The 22,252-nt window shown below is 34.6% G+C and overlaps 1 protein-coding gene across 1 annotated transcript in view; it reads right to left on the bottom strand.

The window, feature by feature from the left end:
* LOC149777569 (transport and Golgi organization protein 2 homolog) overlaps window positions 1-22,252 on the bottom strand; it is a 48,694-nt gene that overhangs the window by 24,569 nt on the left and 1,873 nt on the right. The window contains exons 3-4 of the mRNA XM_089942183.1: window positions 16,096-16,212; window positions 5,682-5,796 (exon numbers count right to left, since the gene is read on the bottom strand). Coding sequence (XP_089798309.1) covers window positions 5,682-5,796; window positions 16,096-16,212 — 232 coding nt within the window. The remainder of the gene's footprint in view (window positions 1-5,681; window positions 5,797-16,095; window positions 16,213-22,252) is intronic.

Genomic DNA, 22,252 nt, shown 5'->3' with positions numbered 1-22,252 from the left:
AGTACAGAAGAAGTAGAGAAAATATTTTCAAGATTGTATCATTTTCAATGAACTCTTCTGCTGCAGACACCCTATCAAAATAACTTTCCATTGAAGAGGAGTTACTAAAACAAGATTTTCAAGATGGCCACAATGATGGCCATATTGGATGCAAGATCAGCTCCATTTTAATTTACAACATTATAAGAAGTCTTGTAGTGAAAACCCCATACTAATACAACTTACTGTTTTACAGAATAAAAATAACAAGAATTTCAAGATGACTGCCATGATGGCTATACTGGACATCAGATTCACACAATTTCCATTTAGTATCAACTGAACATCACTATAAGTCTTTAGGTGAAATCACATTATGTTGATATGACCAGCCATCTAGAAAAAGTAGTGATGAAAAGAGTTTCAAGAAAGCCACTGTAGCAGCCATATTGGAGGTTGGATTGGCACCATTTTCAATTTGGACCAACCAGACATCATACAAAATTCTTCTGAAAATGTCATGTCAGTATAACTTTTCATTCAGGAGTTGTGATAAGATTTCTAAGATGGCTACTGTGGTGGCCAGTGGGCCTCAGATTGGCACCATTTTCACTGAGTACCAACTAGACATCATATATGAAGCCTTGTAGTGAAAATAACATGACATTATATGAAGTCTTCTAGTGAAAATCCCATGCTGATACAACCTTTCCATTCAGAAGAAGCAAATAGCAAATTTTCAAGCCGGCTGCTATGGTGGAGATACTGGACACTGGATTGGGAACATATTTATTTAGGATCAACCAGACATCATTGAGAAGTATGCTGGTGAAAACCATATATTCATATGATCATCCATTCAAAAAGAGTAGCTATAACAAGATTTTCAAGATAGCCAGTGTGGTGGCCATAAACAATATCAAAGCAGCACCATTTTAATTGGGGTCAAACAAGATCATAGGATAACTGTGTGTGTAAAGTTGTATGGCAATCCACAAAATAGTTTAGGAAGGGTAGTGATAACAGACATGTGTTAATGGATGGATGGATGGAAAACAGACTATCCCAAGAACTCATTTGGTCTATGACCAGCAGAGCTAAAACAACCCAGAAACAAATTAGTGTTATAAGCATAAAGAAGTCCTGTGGTTAAACCTTACACTTTACAACACATCCACCTGGAACATAACATTATGTCATCCTCATACCTGCCAACCCCTAGAGAGGTATCAGCATAACAAAAGTGGCAAAAGAGCACAATCTGAGCAAAGAAAGCGTAATATATGTATTACATGCCATAATTACAATAAATCGTATGAAACGTGCATTTAGTCTGACTACTGATCTGGATCTGGATCTGCAACTCATTAAACTTCTATTCACAACTGGAAAAAAATCCATGAGGATTAGTTCCAGAATAACAATATAAAACAAACTGGCAACTTATGTTTATGCAACACTCACTTTAACTAGTCTGACATATACAGCTTTCACTGAATGATCGTAAAGTTTGCTCCACAAATTCTGCATTGAGCATGACAATGTGCTGAATCTGTGTACTGCATTATATCACTCTCATATTCTTTGTAAATTTGTAAAGCACTATTGATTGGTCCTGTAAATTTGTAAAGCACTATTGATTGGTTTTTTAAATTTGTAAAGCACTATTGATTGGTCCTTTTCCTGATCCAACATGTTTTCAAGTTTATCAAGATTTCACTCCTATAACATTTTTCAGTCACATAACATCCATGAGTCACATAAATAAGGCCTGTTTTGCTTAAATATGTAACATCTGGCACCATTTTTTTAAAAGTAGAGACTCACCTGCTATCAAACTCTCTTCATTAGCATAATGAATCTGTAACACAAGGTTTTAAATGGAAGAAACCTGTCTGTTTTCTTGTATGTGAGTGTGTGCGTATGATTTGGATTTTTTAACGAAGCTTTAAAAAAAATTCAGTCATATTACTATGATGTCTGCAGTGCAACAGTTTATAGTGATTCCTAGCACTGGGGCATCATGTCGCAGGCATGTAGCAATATGTCCCACCCAGTCACATTATTCTGACACCAGGTCAACCAGTCCTAACACTAACCTCTTAATGCTGAGCGCCTAGCGAGGCAGATGTTAGTACCATTTTTGTAAGCTGTTAATACCATTTTTGAAGTCTTTGGTATGACTCAGCCAGGGATTGAACCCACAACCTCCTGTATCGGAGGCAGACACTATAACCACTAGGCCACCAGACTGGTATGACTGTTTTCTTGGAAATGTGTGATATAAAGCTGGTATAACTAGAAAATAAGGAAACTACACAGATCTATGATGGACAATAACCACATATTTATTTAATGTGTGAATTAAAGAGATAGTAAAATTGCTTTATTTTTATTTTATTTTCAAAGTACCAAAAATATGCATAATCCAATTTAGTAAAGCAAAAAACGTAATGAGGTACAAAAAGCACAATGGTTGGCAGGTATCATCATCCTGAGAATGATCTCCCCTTGGTACAAAGATTGGCACCAAATTCCATGAATATCTCAGTTACTATCGAAGCAGAATTCATGTTATCTATATAGATGTAATGGTGGAGAGGCTGGAAGGGTGTGTGTTTATTATGACTGGGTAAGTACATGTATTCACAAAAATATCGTATCTTATTTTTTAAAAGTTAGGTTCTTTATATACATTACCCAAATGTAATACCTTAGAAGAATAGGTAAATGGGAAAGAGTAGAGTCCTTTGGTGATGAATGATCTCTTAAATACAAGCCGGAGAATGTCACCTCTGATCTCCATCACACAGCCTGGATAATGACATTGAGAGAACAGCTCTGGTCAAATGCTATGCTTGTGGCAACTGCTCTAATCTCATGAGCTGGAATGTGTAGCAAATTCATTGGAGCTGAAGTTATTTCTCAAGAGGCAGAGCAAAAAGCCCACTAAATCCAGGAAGAAAGGGTCTGTGCTGATATATCTTCTTGCTAATGTTTTGAGAGGTATAAATAAGCATGATCTCCCTTGATGTAATGGCTCTGACATTTTAAGATACCACTTCAAAGCTTGTACTGGATCTTTTATGTGATACTGAGCTAAACTGTCCAGAGTAGACAATAATTTCATTACAAAAGTATGGTTACCCATGGAGAGGAGCCTGTTCTTGGCAGTGAAAGAGGGTATCGTCCCGAGTGAAACTGATCAGTCTTGTCGGAACTGCATCGAATTTGGATCCATTGACAAGGCATGTATTTTGCTGATTCTGCCTGCTGTTGCTAATGGAGATAAGGAAGCAGGCCTTGCATGAAGGTGAGTCAATGATGCCTTTGCGAGGGGGGGGGGGGCTTCATGAGCAATATTGATCCATCATGTTGGACCTGTAAGTAGATGGGTCCACCAAGAAATATACCGCCTACTGTCTGCCCACTATGACAAATATCTGAAGATGAGTGTACATGACCTGTACAGGTAGAAAAATTATCCTCAGTATTAATAATTAGAAGCAGAAGCTAAACAATCGAGTCACAAATGACCTGTAGGCATGTGAATTTGCCTGCTTGTCTAGGTAGATCCACTGAAGCGTCACTTACAAGCTGGAAAGTAAAAAAATTATTCTAGTAGCAGCTTACCCATAAGAAGACCAATTGTTTTGATGCCTATGCAGAAAAAAACCCACTCAAAGTTTTACTTATAGTAACACTGCATAAGCTGCATGCTAATGAATAAACCATGAATAGAAAACTGACCTGTACCTATTTGACCTGAGAGGAAGCTATACAGTAATGTAAATAAGTATTCTATATTACACACAAAAGCCTACACATAAAAAAGAACTGAAGCACCATACAATGTAGGTGTGACAATATCCATTATGAGACAATATACCTATAGGAATAGGCCCAGTGACGTTCTATAGAGGTAAAATTAATAAAGTATCACATATGAAGTGAAGACTCCTCCAACTTCTAAGTGTAGAGCTCACAGAAACTTGGAAGAGGAATTTGTGAGTTCCCTCTTTTCAAATGCATGATACCTGGTACAAGCGTAAGTAGTAATTGTGATATTAATGGGATTTAGTGCCAGTCCCTGATCAGGGTGAGATTCTGCCTGACTGACACCTAGGCGGGCATAAAACTTTTAGCTAAAAGTTTTTAACCTGGGAGGGCTTGATTTGTAGTAATTGTAATTCTTCTGAGGCATTATGACTGGGTAATGTATTCAAAGAAGAAATGATAGAATTGTTAACTTAAGGTACATTACCAAGAAACTTCGCAGCTATGTTCAACAACCATATTTTAAAATTTTTCATGTACTGAAGATGTCAAGTTCTCGTATTCTTTTACCGTAAGCAACTAAATAAATCATCCAGTCAAGCCTTACTAACTATGCTAGTTGGATCTTGTATTTACATATCTCACAAGGCTTTAAAATTTTTTAATGGTAATAAACTGCCCAACCTCTTATGCAGATGTACAAAGAAATGACTGACAAAATTAGCTGTATGTGATTTTAATGACTGGAAAAGTGCGAAATAAATTGCCAGCATCACTAGCAACTGAAAGAAGCAGGTTCCTTTTTAAAAGAAATTTAGTAAAATGAACTTCCGATTGAATTACACCAGGGTTCTCTCTAGTATTTATAAAAGTTGTGAGTCCAAACTCTGCTTTTGATGATAAAGCAGCAAGCTGATGTTTATTTGCTGTTTCATGTCATGGATGCCTCACTGCCCAGTAGTGAAATCACAATTACATAATTTCCAAAATGCAAAGTTTTCTCCTTTACTAGATGATTTCACAAATTTAAACATGATGGCCTAATTGTTTTCCAGTTCTGATCTCTTTTCAATCCTAGAAAAATTTCTGAATCTCCTGCTTTCCTTTTCAAGATGACAAAGATGATATACAGTGATAGTGGCACATGCTTTGCACAATCCAATATGGTTGTTAAAGACTGGCATGACAGCCTAAATTTTGAATGAACCCATCATATTTTAGGACTCTATATACATACATATACCACTCTGGTGGCTTAAGTGGTTTGAGTGTCTGCCTTGAATGTGGGAGGTCATGGGGTTCAAACCCTAGCTGAGTCATATCAAAGACTTATAAAAATGGTACTAACAGCTGCCTTGCCTCCTGCTCAGCATTAAGAAGTTAGTGCTAAAACTGATCGGCCTGGTGTCAGGTTATGTGCTGGGTGGGACATGATGCTATATTTCAGCAGCATGATGCCCCATCATTATAAACTGCCACACTGCAGAAATCATAGAGATATGACTGAAAAATTGTTAAAGCTATGTTAAAAATCCAAATCACACACACACTCACAACACATTTACACTAAGAAAAGAACCTGGTGCCCATCCAAAACAGAAAACTGCAAGGACATTCTTAATCTATTTTTTTACAACAAAAATGGATTTTTAACAAGAAAAATGTACACCCATATTCACGTCCAAAATATGGGACAAATATGGGAAAAACAGGACACTTGGCAGCTATGCACACAGAACAGAAAGCATAAAGCTTATTGTTTTTATAATGGTGCATAATTATTGTAAAAGCTAAATTGTTAACAATCTGTGCAATTTTTCCTTTTCCCTCAACCTTACAAAATTTCTAGCTGAAACACATGACATGGAAGCATACTTCTGCTTTTCTGCAGAAAAGCTCAAGGGAATGAAAAGATTGTTACATACCTAAGATCAATTAAGACAAGGTGGAAGAGATTGTATTGTTCTCTGTGTTTCATTACATCCTTGAGATAGCATGAACTGCTTAATTTGGATGTCAAAAAATTGCGCACCAAGAAACCTGAAATAGATCATGAAATAGACTGTAGGTAGCTAACCAAATGAAATCTTATAAGATCTATTAATATTTACCCATTTAAGATTTACCTGACTGCAAGAAGCATTCACCCAATGACCTACATTATAATGCTGTGGCAGGCTGGATCAGACCTGTTCATTTGATAGGATAATTAACACAAAAAGCCTTGATAATGATCTGCCATTTAATTTAGTCTCAGCCTGCCTAGAATGCATATGCATAGAGCATTAGAGATATCAGACTGGGGAAAATATGATAAACAGAGTCCCTGCTTGCCAACTGCTTACATCCCTTTAGCAAGTTTTGACATTATCAAAATTTTGACAGCATAATGTGCATAGTGTCAAAAATTACTTGTGCTATTTATAAGAAATTAAAATTGATCTGATAACATTCTTTCTTATTTTAATACAAATCTGACTTTTGTTTATCTTAAAAGTCGGAACTGCTATGCTTTGTTTGCATTATAAAATTAAATTTAGCAAAGTCAATGCTTAAATCATTGTCTAGTGCCCTAAAACTTGGGACGCCTTGTATTCATTTCACATTGTTTTATCGCCAGGTCCCGGTTTTGCTTTCCATTGAATCAAGCAGGCCAGGTGACTTAAGCTAACAGCCTTTTATATCATGCAAATTTGGGTGTATGCTATTTATACTTGCTCGCTAATTTTACAACAATAAATATAGGTAAATGTGCAATTAGAAAATGTAGTAGAATTACGCTAATTTAAAGATACAGGACTACTTAATAAATATAACTGACATCAAGAAACAGTATTTTGCTCAAAAGTGCAGTTTTCATGAAACTGCCAAAAAATCCTGCATTTCATACAAGTACTCTGGGCATGCAACAAAAAATAAATCAACCTGCTCAGCAAATTTTTAACTTGTACTTATCGGACAAGAAATCTGTCTAGTCCTAAGTTGCAGATTTGTTAAAAGCATGCAGGCAGTCAGTCAATCAGATGGAATATATTGGCAGCTTAAGTCATTATAGATTCTAGCATTTCCAATCCATGAAGGCAGAACCAGGAACATAGCTTATGGTGTGGTGTGGTGTGGTGGGGCATAGATAAGTGTCAGTGGCATGTACACCCTGTTGGCGACTCAAGGAATGAAACCTCAGAAACTTCTGCATTTAATCGTTTCCACTGCATTTATTTAACCATCTAACTTTAAAGAAAACTTACTCTAAGAAATGTTCTACTTGTGTTTTCAAGCTCAATTTTTAAAGAGGCATGGCAGTTCAGCACACAACCTCCCCCAAACTGTCTCTGCTAGGTAACGGAATACAATAATATTGATCAGTTTTTGCTCCTTGATGTGTTCACAAGTAGCCATCGATGATATAACTGCTAATGTAAGTGCATTGCTTAGCCTCGTTTTTGACTTAATGGCCAAGGGTCATATGAACACCTGAATAAATTCTGAGAAAGGTCTGTATATTGCTAAGTTAAAGGTAAAAGAATTGTAAAAATTTACAGGAATTTACAGGAAAATAAAGTGGTTTAAATATATTCCCCTCAAAGATAAAAAAGCTACAAAATAAAAGACTTGGGGAAAAAAGGAAAATGACAGTCAAATCTTATTACATAAACCTCACCTTCTAGCAAAAACCAAGATTTGGTCTGGTAGCATATTATCAAAAGTCTTTCAAATGAACTGACATAAAAACTTTGTCCCATGGGGTGAAGTTGAAGTTACTTGATAAGAATGTGTTTTAGTGAGCACTAACAATGGATAGGTTAGGCCTCCTAAACTTTACAAGAAGTTCAAAGATAATGCTTGGAAATGTGGCTATTAAAATTCTGAAGGAGAGGGTAATTGCTGATGATATTACACTGAAGGAGGGGGTAATTGCTGATGGAATTACACTGAAGGAGAGGGTAATTGCTCATGGAATTACACTGAAGGAGAGGGTAATTGCTCATGGAATTACACTGAACATCAGCATATAAGCAAAACATCTTAGAGCTTCTTTCACTTACTAATCAGGTTGAACTCTAAGAATAATCAGCACAGTATACATGTGGAAATAGAAATGGATACATCAAATAAGGGGACATTACTCTACCAATAAGAGGCAAACAATGTCTAAGGATGGCATTCAATGTTGAAAATCAAACCCTGGCAAAATATTTTTAATGAGGTCCATCATACCATGCATTTTATTTCCTATTTAAAAATTCAATGTGTAAGGCTTCAGTGATTTGTTTACAGGTATAGCGTTTAACAGCACATCAGCACACTTCTGCCTGTATAGTAAAGGTAAGTTTGGTATAAAACCATGCATACAAAACAAAAATAAAACAAGGAGAAAATCCTTAAAGTACAATGTCATATTTTATATATGAACTATATTCTTCTGAAAAGTCCAAAAACATCATCATGGGATACATTACTGGGCAAATAGGCTGACTCCATTGTCCCCTCCAGTGCACATAACCTAAATATTTGATAGGTCATCCAACTGAGAGTAAGTTACCTTTTCATATAAGCTCACTGAAATTGAATAGGGGAAAACAAATTAACATCTGTTTTCTCTGAAGCATTTAATACACTTTAAACAAAAAAAAGTTGGCAGATTTAGCACTGCACACAAGCATCCCCACACAGGTGCTTACAGCCACATCATTCTAACCATAGAGACATTAAATATACAAGTTTCTGTCTTCAAAATCCAATGGATAGTGGGCAATATTTTTACTTAGCTGCTCTCTTTGCTGCTCTCCATAGTTTGACTGGGGGAGGGGGAAGGGAGGGTATAAAACCTAACAAGTGTATTTTGTGTTCATCTTTGAACCTTTTAGAGAAAAGATGTTCCACAAGATCGTGTCGAATTTATCTCAGCTGGTGTATTAACCAGTCTGCTGCTTCTGTTGCTTTACTTCCAAGAAACTATAGGTTTGATATGCCATAAATTAACAACAAAATATTTAATGGTACAGGGCTCAATCATTACAACAGTGTTCATAAGAACCATCAAAGTGAACTGCACTGTAAATGTGACCACCTTATGATGTTACAGTACAATAAAAAAAATGTCACATAATTTTTAAGATAAGTTGTGATGTAAAATGACATTTTATCATATATTTCATAATGAGATACATGTACTAAAATGTGTCAGTGAGAGAAAATTGATTATGCCACAGAGGTGATACCACTTTTACTGCCACAGTGATGATACCACTGTTGAAATTATCTTTTTCCCCATTTAAATATATATCTGCACTTTATGCATGAGATTAAAACCTATATTTCAATATTTAGGCCTATTTCACATTTCGTATCCTGCTCCTTCCATCTTTCTTTTTTTCTCTCCCTCTATCATGATGAACACATAAAAAAAATATGTACAGAATATAGCACACACTGTAATCAATGATTTGCCATCAATGCCTAAAAATAAACTCCAAACAAGAAAAATTACAAATTTTTAAACAAATTCTTATCCACATGAATAATGCCAATTGTCAGAGACTGAACTTAACATGACCCATTTTATTTAATATTCAGTGACACCTGTCCAGTACAGTATAGTTTAGCTATTACACTTTATGACAGATGGTTAATAGTTGTATGGGATAATGCTAATCATCAAAGCTTGTCCAAACCTTCTTCACTGGGGACAGATACATGAGTAAACCAGGATTAGATGAGTGTTGATTGCAAACTAAAATAAAGTGACAGTCAAAAACTGGTTGCAGCGTCAGTTTACTAAACTATACTGTAAACTTGTCCAGGCCATACAATGCAGAAATAAACAAAGTAAAAAATCCTTATTCGTACTCTTAGAATTAATAAAATCTTTGATTTATAAATATTATGCTCTTAAGTCATAAATGCCAACCCCCGAGAGGTATAAGTGTAACTATTGCTAGCATAAGTGCCAAAAAGTGTAATTTGGGCATAAAAAGTGTCATCTATATATTACATGCCAGACTTACAGCATGTATATAAAGATAAATTTTTACAACTAACCTGGTTCTACAGCAGGCCAAAATTCTTGTCACAGAGGGCAAAATCCATATAGATTACAACCAGAATATAAACACAAAATATTCTGAAAAAGCATTTCTATCCAGCACTCAATGCAACTAGTCTACATGTGTAACTTTTGCTGAATGAGCATGAGCTGGAATTCTGCAATGATCATGGTCAGGTGCTCAGAGTGGTGTATTACATTATTCTCATATTCTTCTTTTAAAGTTTTGTAATGTGGTGTTGATCTGTAATTTCTTCTGATCTGACATGTTTTGAAAATTGAAAAAATCCATCTGCTCTAACATTTTCCATTATATTACATCCACAGCTCACACCATAAAGCATTTTGCCTAACATCTGGCACCACTTTCTTTAAAAATACAGACTGATTCACTAACTGACTAGCTCATCAAAAAATTAATTTGTTAGGCAAAGTTCACCTATGAAGAAACCCTGTCTGTTTTCTTCTAAATGGGTCATATACAGTTGCTATAAAAAGAAAATAAGGAAAGTACTCAAAATCTTTTTTGCAGCAGTCACATTTTTAAAATATTCTCATATTTATACGAGTGGAATGAAAGAGATGATAATAAAATGACAAAAACAACTTTTTATTGCTTTATTTTTATTTAAGTTTTTAATGTAGCAAAAAAGTGTAAGGCAGTCTCATGGAAAACATAATTTGGTGAACAAAAGTGTAATGATTACACCAAACGTGCAATGGTTGGTTGTATATTAAGTCTGTCAGATAAAATTGCTCTTTGAAGTTGCTACAACAGAATACCACCAACAATGTTCACTATATCTATCTGCACAAGAATTGTATTAATGAAATTAAAAATCTTATTTTTGTATGAAAAGTCATCATTTGGCAAATTACAGATTTTGCAGCACTATGAGCTAAATCTGTAAAAAGTCAATATTCTAAATTATTGTAAAGCCTTGAACCTCTTTATATTGATGTGGTAATACAGCTCTTATTCAAGTTGGCAAAGAATTGAGACCAATTCTAAGCAAATCAATGTTTTTTGCTGAAAAATATATCACATAATGTTTCCACTACACTTGTCAAATATTTCCATATAGCTACTAAATACTAAAAATACACAAGATATTCCCTATTGCATATTTCATAACGAGACATTGAAATGTATCACTGGGAGTAAAATGATATCACCACAGTGGCTATACCACTTTTACTGCCTCATTGGTAATATCACGTTTGAAATTATTTTTTCCAAGACCCAGGGAAGTACTTTTTAATGAATTATCTCCCCTTAACAGAGATCCTCTGCAAGAGGAAATATTAAGACAAGGTACGCAAAACGACTTATTCTTCATTTATTTAGATAAAAATGTTTTAACAAATTCACCTGCTATGTTTTCACCTGCAACAAAAATAAAATAAATTGATGATACAGACTGTGGAAGTTTGTGACAAGCAAGTGCAGTCTCTTTGATGGCAATTTTCATTTATTGAAAAATGGCAATACAACAAAGTAACAGTTTTCTAAAAGTGAATCCATTGTAGGTTGATCAGTTTCTGAATTTGCAAATAAAGCATATTGTAATAGACCTGGGGCTCTAAAGCTGTAATAGGATGGATGGGAAGGGTGGTTTTTCTATGTCATAAATTTAACATGTTGTTCATGTCAATGAACATATAAACTGCTGAAAGAATGAATTTAAACACTGTAATGTATCAGAAGTGTATAGATCGCGACTTACCTTGATATCTGTATTAAACCGTTCATGTTTATGTCAACTGTGATTGCCGGTCATGTGGTAACATGTGTCATGAAATTCAACCTCGCACATCGTTATATACTCACAAAATCTTCTGGAATCTTATTTCATATGAATTTGTCACACCAAGAAATATGTTTATCACCCTTAAATTCCCATGACAACTCATCATTTGAATAGCACTAAGCTCTATGACTCCAACAGCTGACATCACGAAAAATACGTCTGCAGGCAAGATGGCCGACACTAGATCACATGACCGGTTCCACACAGTAAATTTGTCAAGTGCACATTTTTTAAAATTAAATTTCACTTGTTGATTGTAAATGCTGGCCTTCTTTTATACTAGAATAAGTATGTTTTGAATATTTAATGGTGTATTCTTCGTTTTTATGCTGGTCAGTATATTTTCAATGTTATCAGCGTTCATCGGCAGTTGTGTACTCTTCACCCAAGCTTAACTGTCTTGGTTACGATTTCAAGTACGTTGACGTTTGACGGACACGACAAAATATGTAATGTTTATATATTTGCTAATGACAGAGTGTGAATGGACAAGTGATGATAGTTAAATTGTATATTAACCCTCAGTTTGTGTCGCTGGTTGTAGAGTATCTGTTCGGCACCACCAGACCTGTTTGGCGTCCCGGACAAGCAATGATTGGTTATGTTTACATCACATGACTACTTTCCAAAGAGTATAAATAGGAGTGAAATTCGAAATTTGGCAGATAGCTGTCAACATCAGCGCTTTAATCAACATCTCTCCACCACTGAGGTAGTTATAATTACAACTTTATTGGATGGCGTTAAAAAGCTCACAGATACTTATAAAAATAAGACAAGTCTACAAATTTTCTTTATTCTCAAAACTAGGCTGGAATTATATATAGTACAACAATAGGAATCAATTCAATTCAAACAAATTCAATTCACTGCTATTGAGTCAAGCTTAATATAAAAGTAATATGGTGCCACATAAATAAGCAGCTATCTCCCGCCACACTAAGAATTTAGGGTTAACTTTCAAAATACTCCGTGGGTCGTCCATTTCTCGCTGAATGATTATGTTAAGGTTATGAAGGCCAGCATATTATAACATTTATGAATTGCATACGTTACACGTAATCAAACACATACATTCATGTTTTAGTCATATTTCTTGTACTAAGCATCTTACCACAATTTCATAGTCAAAAATAAAAAGGTCCTGACTTTGAGCATTCTTGCAATTTATTATTACGTTTACACAAGTTAGCCCATACCCCACCCCCAATCCATTACAATATCAATACCAAGTGGAAAACTGAAGGAAATGTTTCTCTATTCACAACGTTCCTGGAATAGAAAGGTGATCTTAGACTCAAACACTGCATACCACTGGAGAAACCTTTTTTCATCTTTCTTTCAAGTGTGAAGAAAAAAGATGGTTCAGAATTAGTTTTTCATCCCTTCAGAGGTATTTAAGGGAGAACTAATATCAGTTTTCAATTACAAAAAATTTATAATTTTTTTCTCCCAAAGCCAGATAAATCATATAATGCAAGTAAAATCAGATGAAATCCAAAAGAAATGGCAACAAACCCAAGGCATCACCACAGTGGTTATACCACTTTTATTGCCTCACTGGCAATATCACTTGTGCATCCCATCTCTAAGCAGAATTTGATATCAGGGACAATGCCGGAGTTCTAGCTCTTTATGTACCCTCTTCTCACTGATCACCTGGATAGTGTGAGGTCTTCATTTTGGAATTAGGAATGGCAGAGAAATACATGAAATGTGCAAGGGTGCCATGTCCCTGGAACAAGATTAAAACTGTGATGAATACATAATTTACTCGTAAAAAAGGCAAACAAAAAAAGACTCTTCCTCAAAAGCAAGAGACATAAAATCAACAAAGCCAGGGGCGTATGTTGTGCCTGAAATGCCCGACTGAGACCATGTAAGACTATATAGACCCTTTCTGGAGAAATGACCAGCAGAGATGTTAGTCCATGGCAACCTCAACTTCTAGCAACTAGTCATATTAGTTCCACCTGTGGAAAACCATAGCGTAATAGAAATGCTCTTGGAATCAATAAAGTGTAAAGCATAATGGCTGAAATGAAGGAGGAATCTGGACTAACTATAGACAAATGATTAACAAGCTAAAGGTATACAGCATAACATAGATACCTTTCAAAAACATTTATGGTGAAAAAAAGATCTCACATAACACTTGAGTTGAACAGTGTTAATGTATTTTAGCATACTGGTGCTAACAAGGTTTTTGTGAAAGAATTAAATGTCCAAATTGTTCCAAAATGTATTTAAAAAAGATAAATTGCAGTAATGGCCTCAAAACTACCTGGAACATGTACATATCAATACATAAATATGACTACCCAAAAATATTGTATTGTCTACCTCAAGTGTTTCTTTTGCCTAATTGTGCTAACAATGTTTTGGTCCATGAAGTTAACAAAAATGTGTTGGAGTGGGTAACATTTCATGACTCTTAGTTTTATAATTGTTCTACTATCACCTTAAAATGGAAATAGCACAGCCATGTGAAGTATGAATAGACAACAGCAATATTAAATTCCCCCTTCTGCTATCAATTAAGAGATTTCTGATGCACTCAAATATTCTCCCTGTGTCAGAATTCATTGTTATCTACGACTACATAACTTGCTAATTTCATAAATTTCTAAAGAAAATAATCTCAAGATCTAATTTTTTAATTCCATATTTGGGGAGTTAATTTTACAGTGATGAAACAGCTTCTTCAAAAGTTTTTTTATGAGGGCCTGCCTCCAAAGTGCAAACTGCTGGACATAAGAACATAAACAGCCTTAATTATTATAATAAACTCAATATTCTGCATAGAAGTAATTCCTATTCAATGTACAAAGCACTATCTCTATTGCCAGTGTACCAAAGTGCATAGCTACTGACATTAAGGTCTCCCACATCATGAAATGCTATGAGAAGGCAGATAACTCCCAGGCCAAAGTTGCATGTTCAGTAATAACACATTTTTTCCCATGATCAACAGAACAGCATGCAGCCAAAAAACTTTGTGCCAATGTCCAGCAGACAGTAAATTCATTGCCCACAAAACTGGATGGCAGCCAGGCAGGATCATTACCTGTATGTATACTTCAAACCTCAGCAGCATGGACCATAATAGTTCAAAGGAAAAGAGTTATCTATGATAGTAGTGATAGTGAATGAAAGTAACATCTATTATGAACTGATACAGTAGAAAGAAATAAAGTGTTGACATTGTAGTTGAACTTACCATTAACTCCAATATTTATTGCTGAGTTTCATCTTCAAGTCTTCACCAATATCTACTTACAATTTGCGCGTTGTTATCATACACGGGTTTTTATATCATGTATATCCTGATTTAAGTTTCTCATATTTAATCTATCTGACCTATAGAGAAATATAAATTTTATTTTTCTTCATGAATGTACAATATTTTCAATCAATATGAATAATGATGTATTGACTTGTAATATATCAAACTTTTTTTCATGTTAAGTTTGGTTTTGACTGATTACTGTACTATAGATGCTTGTTCATTTCTTTTTTCTTTGCCTGTTATTACCAAATAATAAAATCAAATAAAAGTATTTATGATGGCTATAAGATTTCACGAGTGTAGTGGAAATATGGTATTTTTTTCAAGTTTCCTAAATCATTTTGTAAAATTTTATGTTTAGTTTGCTATAATCAATCAGCTGATCAACTGACAAATTGTAGATGCTTGTTCTTTTTTCCTACTGATCACCAAATATATAACAAGACGAAAATATACATTTTTTGAGGATATGAAAAAGTATTTCACAGGTAAAGTGGAAACAGTTGGCATGTTTGCACTCATGAAAATACCATGTTTCCATGTCACTCAAGAAATATTTTCTTATGTCCACAATCCTAACCCACCCCATCGATATGGTCTATATACTTTGTTCTAAAAATCCAAGTAAATAAAATACATTCAAATAAGGGGCCATCCATTTAGTACGTATGCAAAAGTCTGGCAAAGCTTGACCCACTCCCTCATCCCTGTACACATGCATACTTTTTTACATCCGTACAGACACCTGATGCCCCCCCCATTCTATAGAATGGCCTATATTTAATCCATGCAGAAACGATCAAGGAATAATATTAACATGTTTAATAAAACAGATAGTCCACTGATGCTGAATGTCTGGCTGCATCAAAGAAATAAGCTGCATAACTTTAAAAAGTTTGTCTAGTGTCTGCTAAAATTCAAATGTTGACTGAACACAGGTTATGTATTAGACAAATTATTATCGAGGTTTCACCTCCCCCGTTTCCTATGCATACGTACATTATCAGTAGACCCCACCTGAACACAAGCATACACATTTGGGTTAACCCCCCTCCCCCTCCATGTGTACATACTAAACGGACGGCCCCTAACAGAATAGATTGAACCAATGAATAGGATTCATAACCAAAACTACATTATAAGAGAGGCTGCAGTTTATTTAAGGACTTTGTAGTGAGGGAACAATGTATTACCTCTCCCTATTTTATCTGGATGTAGGATATCCAGGATATTCAAAAGAGCAGCCACTTTACCCTCCTTACTAATCCCCAGCCAGGTTCCTCCCTCACGCCCTGGTTCTTCATCCAGACCTATGAAATACACAGTAAAATGGCATTTTGATTACAATAAAAATTAAAAACATGACAGAATGATTTTACTCAACATATTGAGAGTATTCATGTTTTTGTGGGTTAGGAACATATATTACATGAATCAGGATCAAAGGGATGAACATAAACTGTGAAATAATAATTATCTTGTTATTTTTTGATGACAAGCAAATACAAATATCCATCTACGTACAGCTGATGTGTATCTTTGGAACCCCAAGCATCGCGGTGGGTACCTATTCACCTCCACTTTCACTCTGCGTCAACACTCTGCGACAGGGCAATAAAATACTTAAAAATCACCACCATGCCTCTGCTGGCATGTTGATGGTATATCCACTGTGGAGTGGCTGACTGGCATTACTGATTGACATTTCGACAACCAATCAATGAAGACTACCCATGGAAATAACAATAAGTTATGAGTGATTAACAATCAAATGCCATTTCAGAAATCAGCGATCTTTATTTCGATCATACATATGGACAATAAAAATTAATTTTAAAATTCTTGTATATTCCAAACTTTTAGAAACTTTGCATGCTGACTTGATGAGATGCTGACTTTGTTGAACTTCTTTTGAATAGTGTAAATTTATCCTACTTTTTGAACATGAAAAGTAATCCTCTGAGGTATGGACAATTAAATTCCAGATAGCAGCAGCTTCTGTTTAAAAACACAAGCAAGAAAAAAACCCACTAAATTTATACTTAAATGCGAACCACATGTTTAGTCCTAAAGCAGTAATAGCCCATTAATGAGAATGAATATACAGGTAAGCAACTATGAGATAGTTAAATTCTGAGTGCATGTGTACTGTAAGGGACTGTCATTTAATTTTCTGCAGCTAAATTTATTATTTCCAACTGGCATTTTTTATTATTTCAATCATCACAAGACAAGTTTGTTTCAAGAAAAGCAAAGAATGGCATCGTGTCCCTTTTTATTCCACAAACTAGAATAAGAAAACAGTTTTCAAGATTTACCCCCAACCCCCATTTTAGAAATATAAATGATCTCTCTCTAACAAAGATTTGGTTTCAGCAGATGTTCGGGAAAAACATGACAGTGACCGATTGTAAACACTATTATAAAATGTGAGCATCAGAAGATACTGTAAGTTTCAACTTCGGAAAAGTTGCGCTTCCATCATATGAATGACTTGGCTCATTACACTTTATACATGCAGTTCAAATTATGGTCCACTCATTAACAATGGAAGTTTAATTGATTCACATTTGAATTATCAATGAATGATGACCACCCATGAAAAGATCGAGACATCATGCATGATTTATAATCAGGTACCATTTTAAGAATCAAGTGATTTTAATTTCTATCAATATACTGGGACAATAAAAAAAGTCTTGTATATTCAGTACAAGGTTGATTGACTTCTTTTGGCAATATTTTTACACTTTTACTTTATTCAAAGAAATCTGAACTAACTTATGCACTGACCTGATGAGAGGCACACCATACTGATCTTCTCTTGAACAGTGTACATTTATCTTGCTATTTAAACATGAAAATTAATCATCTAAAGTTTAAATAGTTCCAGTTGACAGATGCTTTTGTTTTTAAAAAAAAACCCAAGAAAAACGAGTAAATTCTGAATTTACAAATTACATAGTGACCCAGTCACAAGGCTGTACATATATATATATATATATATATATATATATATATATATATATATATATATATATATATATATATATATATATATATATATATATATATTCATACATGCAAAAATTATTATTCTTTTCAGAGTATGAAAAATTATATGTAAAAAATATTATTTTCAAGTACATGTATTGACTGTGTACAAAAAAATAATGGGTTCAGATTTAAACAAGGTTTATGTGACATGCAATGCTTGGCAACCAATAGTACTGTCATAAAAAAATATACATTGCTTTGTCTAATGTTGTTTTCAACCAAATTAGTTTGTTTTTAAAGTACTCAAATACATTATAAACTATCGTGTGTGTGTGTGTATGTGTTGGGGCTGTAACGTGTCAACGTGTAAAATTATGTAAATGTCGAGTGTATTTTTTAAAAAATATTTGTTGTTGTGGGCAAATTTATGAAGATGATCCAGGTCCAATCAACTTGTAATGTTACTTGAAATTTTTTATATTTGTTTCAGTTAATGTGTCTACATACAAGAGAGAGAGAGAGAGAGAGAGAGAGAGAGAGAGAGAGAAGAAAAAAACGAGTGTGTTATTCCTTGTGTAAACAATACAAGGGCACTATTATATTCCACTGGCAATTAAAACCTGATTAAATAAATCGTTATTGTTGTAATTATGAAATCCACTGTCAATGGGCCACATGGCTATGCAGATGTATTATACATTTTTAATTAAATACACTTTGACCTTAAGTTTCGTCTTTTCCAGTAAATACTGGATCGAAGACCAGATTCGCATCAACATATCAAATTAGTGAGGCTCAATGTAGGAAAATGAGGCTACCAACAGGGTACTGAAAATGTATTAGACAAGTCCATTAGCTCAGTTATACATTTGCATGATGTAATAATTCAGATTGGTTTTTCACTGAGGAAACAAATATTTATATTTTTCATACGGGATAATACCAAACATATTCGCCAAACAATACACTGGTTGTTTTGTGAATATATATATACTTGTTCAGTCTGAACTACACATTTACTGCAAGGGACCAGCTATTTAATTTATGGGGCTAGATTGTTATTTCCCGTTTTGTCCTTGATCTTTTTTGTTGTTTTTTTCATCACAAGATAAATTTATTTCAAATAAGAAAAGGAATTGCATGGTTTCCTTTTTATAAAACAAATCTAAAGTTTAAATCACCCCTCTATAATCCCACAACTGGGTGACGGGATGGGGTGGGGGTGATGGTTTCCCACATAATAAAAAAAGTACACGCACACAGTCGTACAGTTACTTTAAATTTGACCATCATTTTAACGTTTATTGGGTAATATGCTTTGAGTAAACAGTCACAAAGACTTCAGCTTTGGTGCCCTTTCGAGGAAAGTTTGGGCCCTTTTGAAATTTGGAACCTCCAATACTTGACCTGATCCAGCCCTGCTTGTGCATAGGGTAACTATCAGATCTTGTGCAATATTGTTTTACATCAGTAAGAATGTGAATTGTTTTAAAACGTTTGACATCTATCATTCCTTATCATTCTTTTCACTGTAGGGAGTGCAATATTACTTTATGTGACACTTAACAAAGTATATTGTGCAAACTGTGACAGAAATAAGGAAATGAATGCATCTGTACATTCCGATAACATTGTAATGAAGAATGTTTTTAAAATTAAGATTCATTGCACTAAATGTACTGGAAATAGATCCATTAGCACTTTCTAAAGTTTTTGTTTCGTTTTAAGTAGAGGGTTCCGTAATATGCAGTAGAAAGCACTTAACCAATTTGAGATAAATGTAGAGACCAAACTTGACATTACTGCTACTGATAGGTCTTTTATTTCTGAAAAGACATTACATCATGTTAGAGAAATGTAAACTGAACAGCTATCATTTGAGAGAGAGAGAGAGGGATGATGAATCAATCCTATGTCTTCCAATTAATCTAATTTAGCTGCAAAGCAGTATATCAAATACAGAAATCTGCTAAATATTATTGAAAGAAATTGGAAACTGCATTGAAACAATTAAACATCTTAGATCGATGTTACAATTAGGTTATTGACACATCATTTCCATATAACTGATGAACTTTTTGCAATCATAAGCTGAGGTCAGATTAATTAGGAAAAATTACCAAACTTCCACTGTTAATGATGGGATCATAATCTGAGCAGTAAAGTACAACATGCCAAGTCAGATAACTGTGTGTTAGGTAATGAACCTTTCCCAAGTAAAACTGACATGTCTTCTGATGCTCCAATTTTGTAACAGTGTTTAAAATGGTCACTGGGCCCTGAGTGGCCAAGTGGTCTAAAGTGCTCACTGCCATCTCACCTCTGTCTGCGTGGGTTAGAGTCTCGGGTTCGGCCAATGTGGGTACATGAAAAAGCTTGCCAGTAGCTTCTCATGGGTTGGTGGTTCTTTCCGGGTTCTTCCTCCACCACTGATACTGGCTGCCATGTATAGCCTATATTGTGCTGAAAAATGGCGTTAAACCCTACAACAGCAAAAACAACAACAATGGTCACTATATTTCTGCAGAACATCTGCTTAAGCCAAGTCTTAATTAGGGCCACTTAAGTCTCCAAAAGGGTTATATTGTGATGAATGAAATTAAAAACACAATACCCCGATTGGAAAGAACAATACAGTCCCATAAATTTAAATGATCAGTCTCATACATTATAAATGCAGTCAGAATTGAACTATAGTTTGTAGCTGTGTACATGTATATTCAGCCTCAAGATTGGGTCAATACTTTTCAAGGACAAAACATGTGGTTCACAATTAAGTGTACCTTCAGTGTACCGGTAATCTGTCTTGTTGTTGTTGTTTTTTTTTTTAAAACAGATGTGGCTGTCATTGAGAATTTAAATGTACATACCTCAGAGGATTATTTTTCAAGTTTAAACACTAGCATAAGTCTGCACACTTCAAGAGAAGATCAACAAGGTCTCATCAAGTCAGTGCATAAGTGTACTCTACTCTGAATAAAGTAAAAGTGTAAACTTGTTGCAAAAGGTGTCAATTACCCTTTTGCAAATGAAAAAGTATAGTAGTTTTAGTACAGTTTTTGAGGCATTGCGAATATGTTAATATTACCTTAAATTTGATTTGGTATTATATACATTAAATAATCTTCATTAGAACTAGGAAATGTGTATACTGGTAATCATCTGATGACGATGTAGATAAATTGGCACTTCTCTCTCTCTCCATACATAAATCTCTAAAGAGCTGCTTGCAGGGGTCATACACAGTAAACCATGCGCATTTGAGCACCTTAAATACAGCATTGTGCATAACAAAGCTCCACCTCACTGACAGGGTGCCCCCAGAGGAGTCTTGACTGCACTTAAAATGCCCTGAAATTTGAAGACAACATGCACTCTGACTTAGCTAGTGGTCTGGGGATAACATTGTTGAAGTTAAAGATTCTCCAAGATTTAAAAAAAAGTAGGTGTTTGTTGGTGCTACTATGGTTCTCCCATGTCCATGTGTGCATTCACAATCATGCTCATACTCCTAAATAGCAGTGGGTGTGACAGTAATTGGCAGATGCAAAAAATAACACTGATACAGCTACTTAAATAAAATATTAACATAAATGATGGCCCTATATTTATATCACTATCTGAGCAGGCCATTCAAACTTAGGCTTGTAACCCCAAAATCAGACAAAATACCATATTTACCTTAGTGATGTGACAATTAATCAAAGTAAATTAATGAACCCAATATGTTTCTTATATCAACGCTAGATTATTTAAGACATGTACATTTGTTGGTCATATGTCACCAGTATCAGCCAAATGGAGATTCATGTATAAGAGAGATAATCTGGAACAATATGCACAACTTTCCTCAATATGAGTGTGAACTCAAGCTCAAATATTATTTCTAAGAAATATATTCAGTAGGTTATTTTTTGTAAGAATGAACCATCCTTATTTAGCCCTTTTCAAATGAAAATATTAAAGATTCTGAAAATTTTATATGCAGCTTGTTCACAACCAGCCATCTGTAAAGTTGATTCTAGTACACACTCAGGTTCAGGAGTTTTGCAAATATGTTACATGGTGACAGTTATAATGCAATGAATTCAGAGACACAAAAAGCAATATTTCTAAGTATGTGAAAATGAAATTTTCCATAAAAAATACAGTATATATCTCAAACCAATTAAAATCAATCCTTGAACAATTAGAATGAACTGATCATCAATCATTACATTTCAACTAATTTGTAACACAACATGTCCCTGACACTCAGCTATGCACAGCTTCAACTCCTGTCTGCCAACTGTGTGAATTCCTGAGAGACATTGGTTTACATTGTTAACACTGAAAGTCTGGTAACAAACAGCT

This window comes from Sinohyriopsis cumingii, chromosome 18 (genome assembly GCF_028554795.1).
Source record: "Sinohyriopsis cumingii isolate HCF-2022 chromosome 18, ASM2855479v2, whole genome shotgun sequence".
Classification (NCBI taxonomy): Eukaryota; Metazoa; Mollusca; class Bivalvia; order Unionida; family Unionidae; genus Sinohyriopsis; species Sinohyriopsis cumingii.
This window is presented reverse-complemented; position numbering and strand designations above follow the sequence as displayed.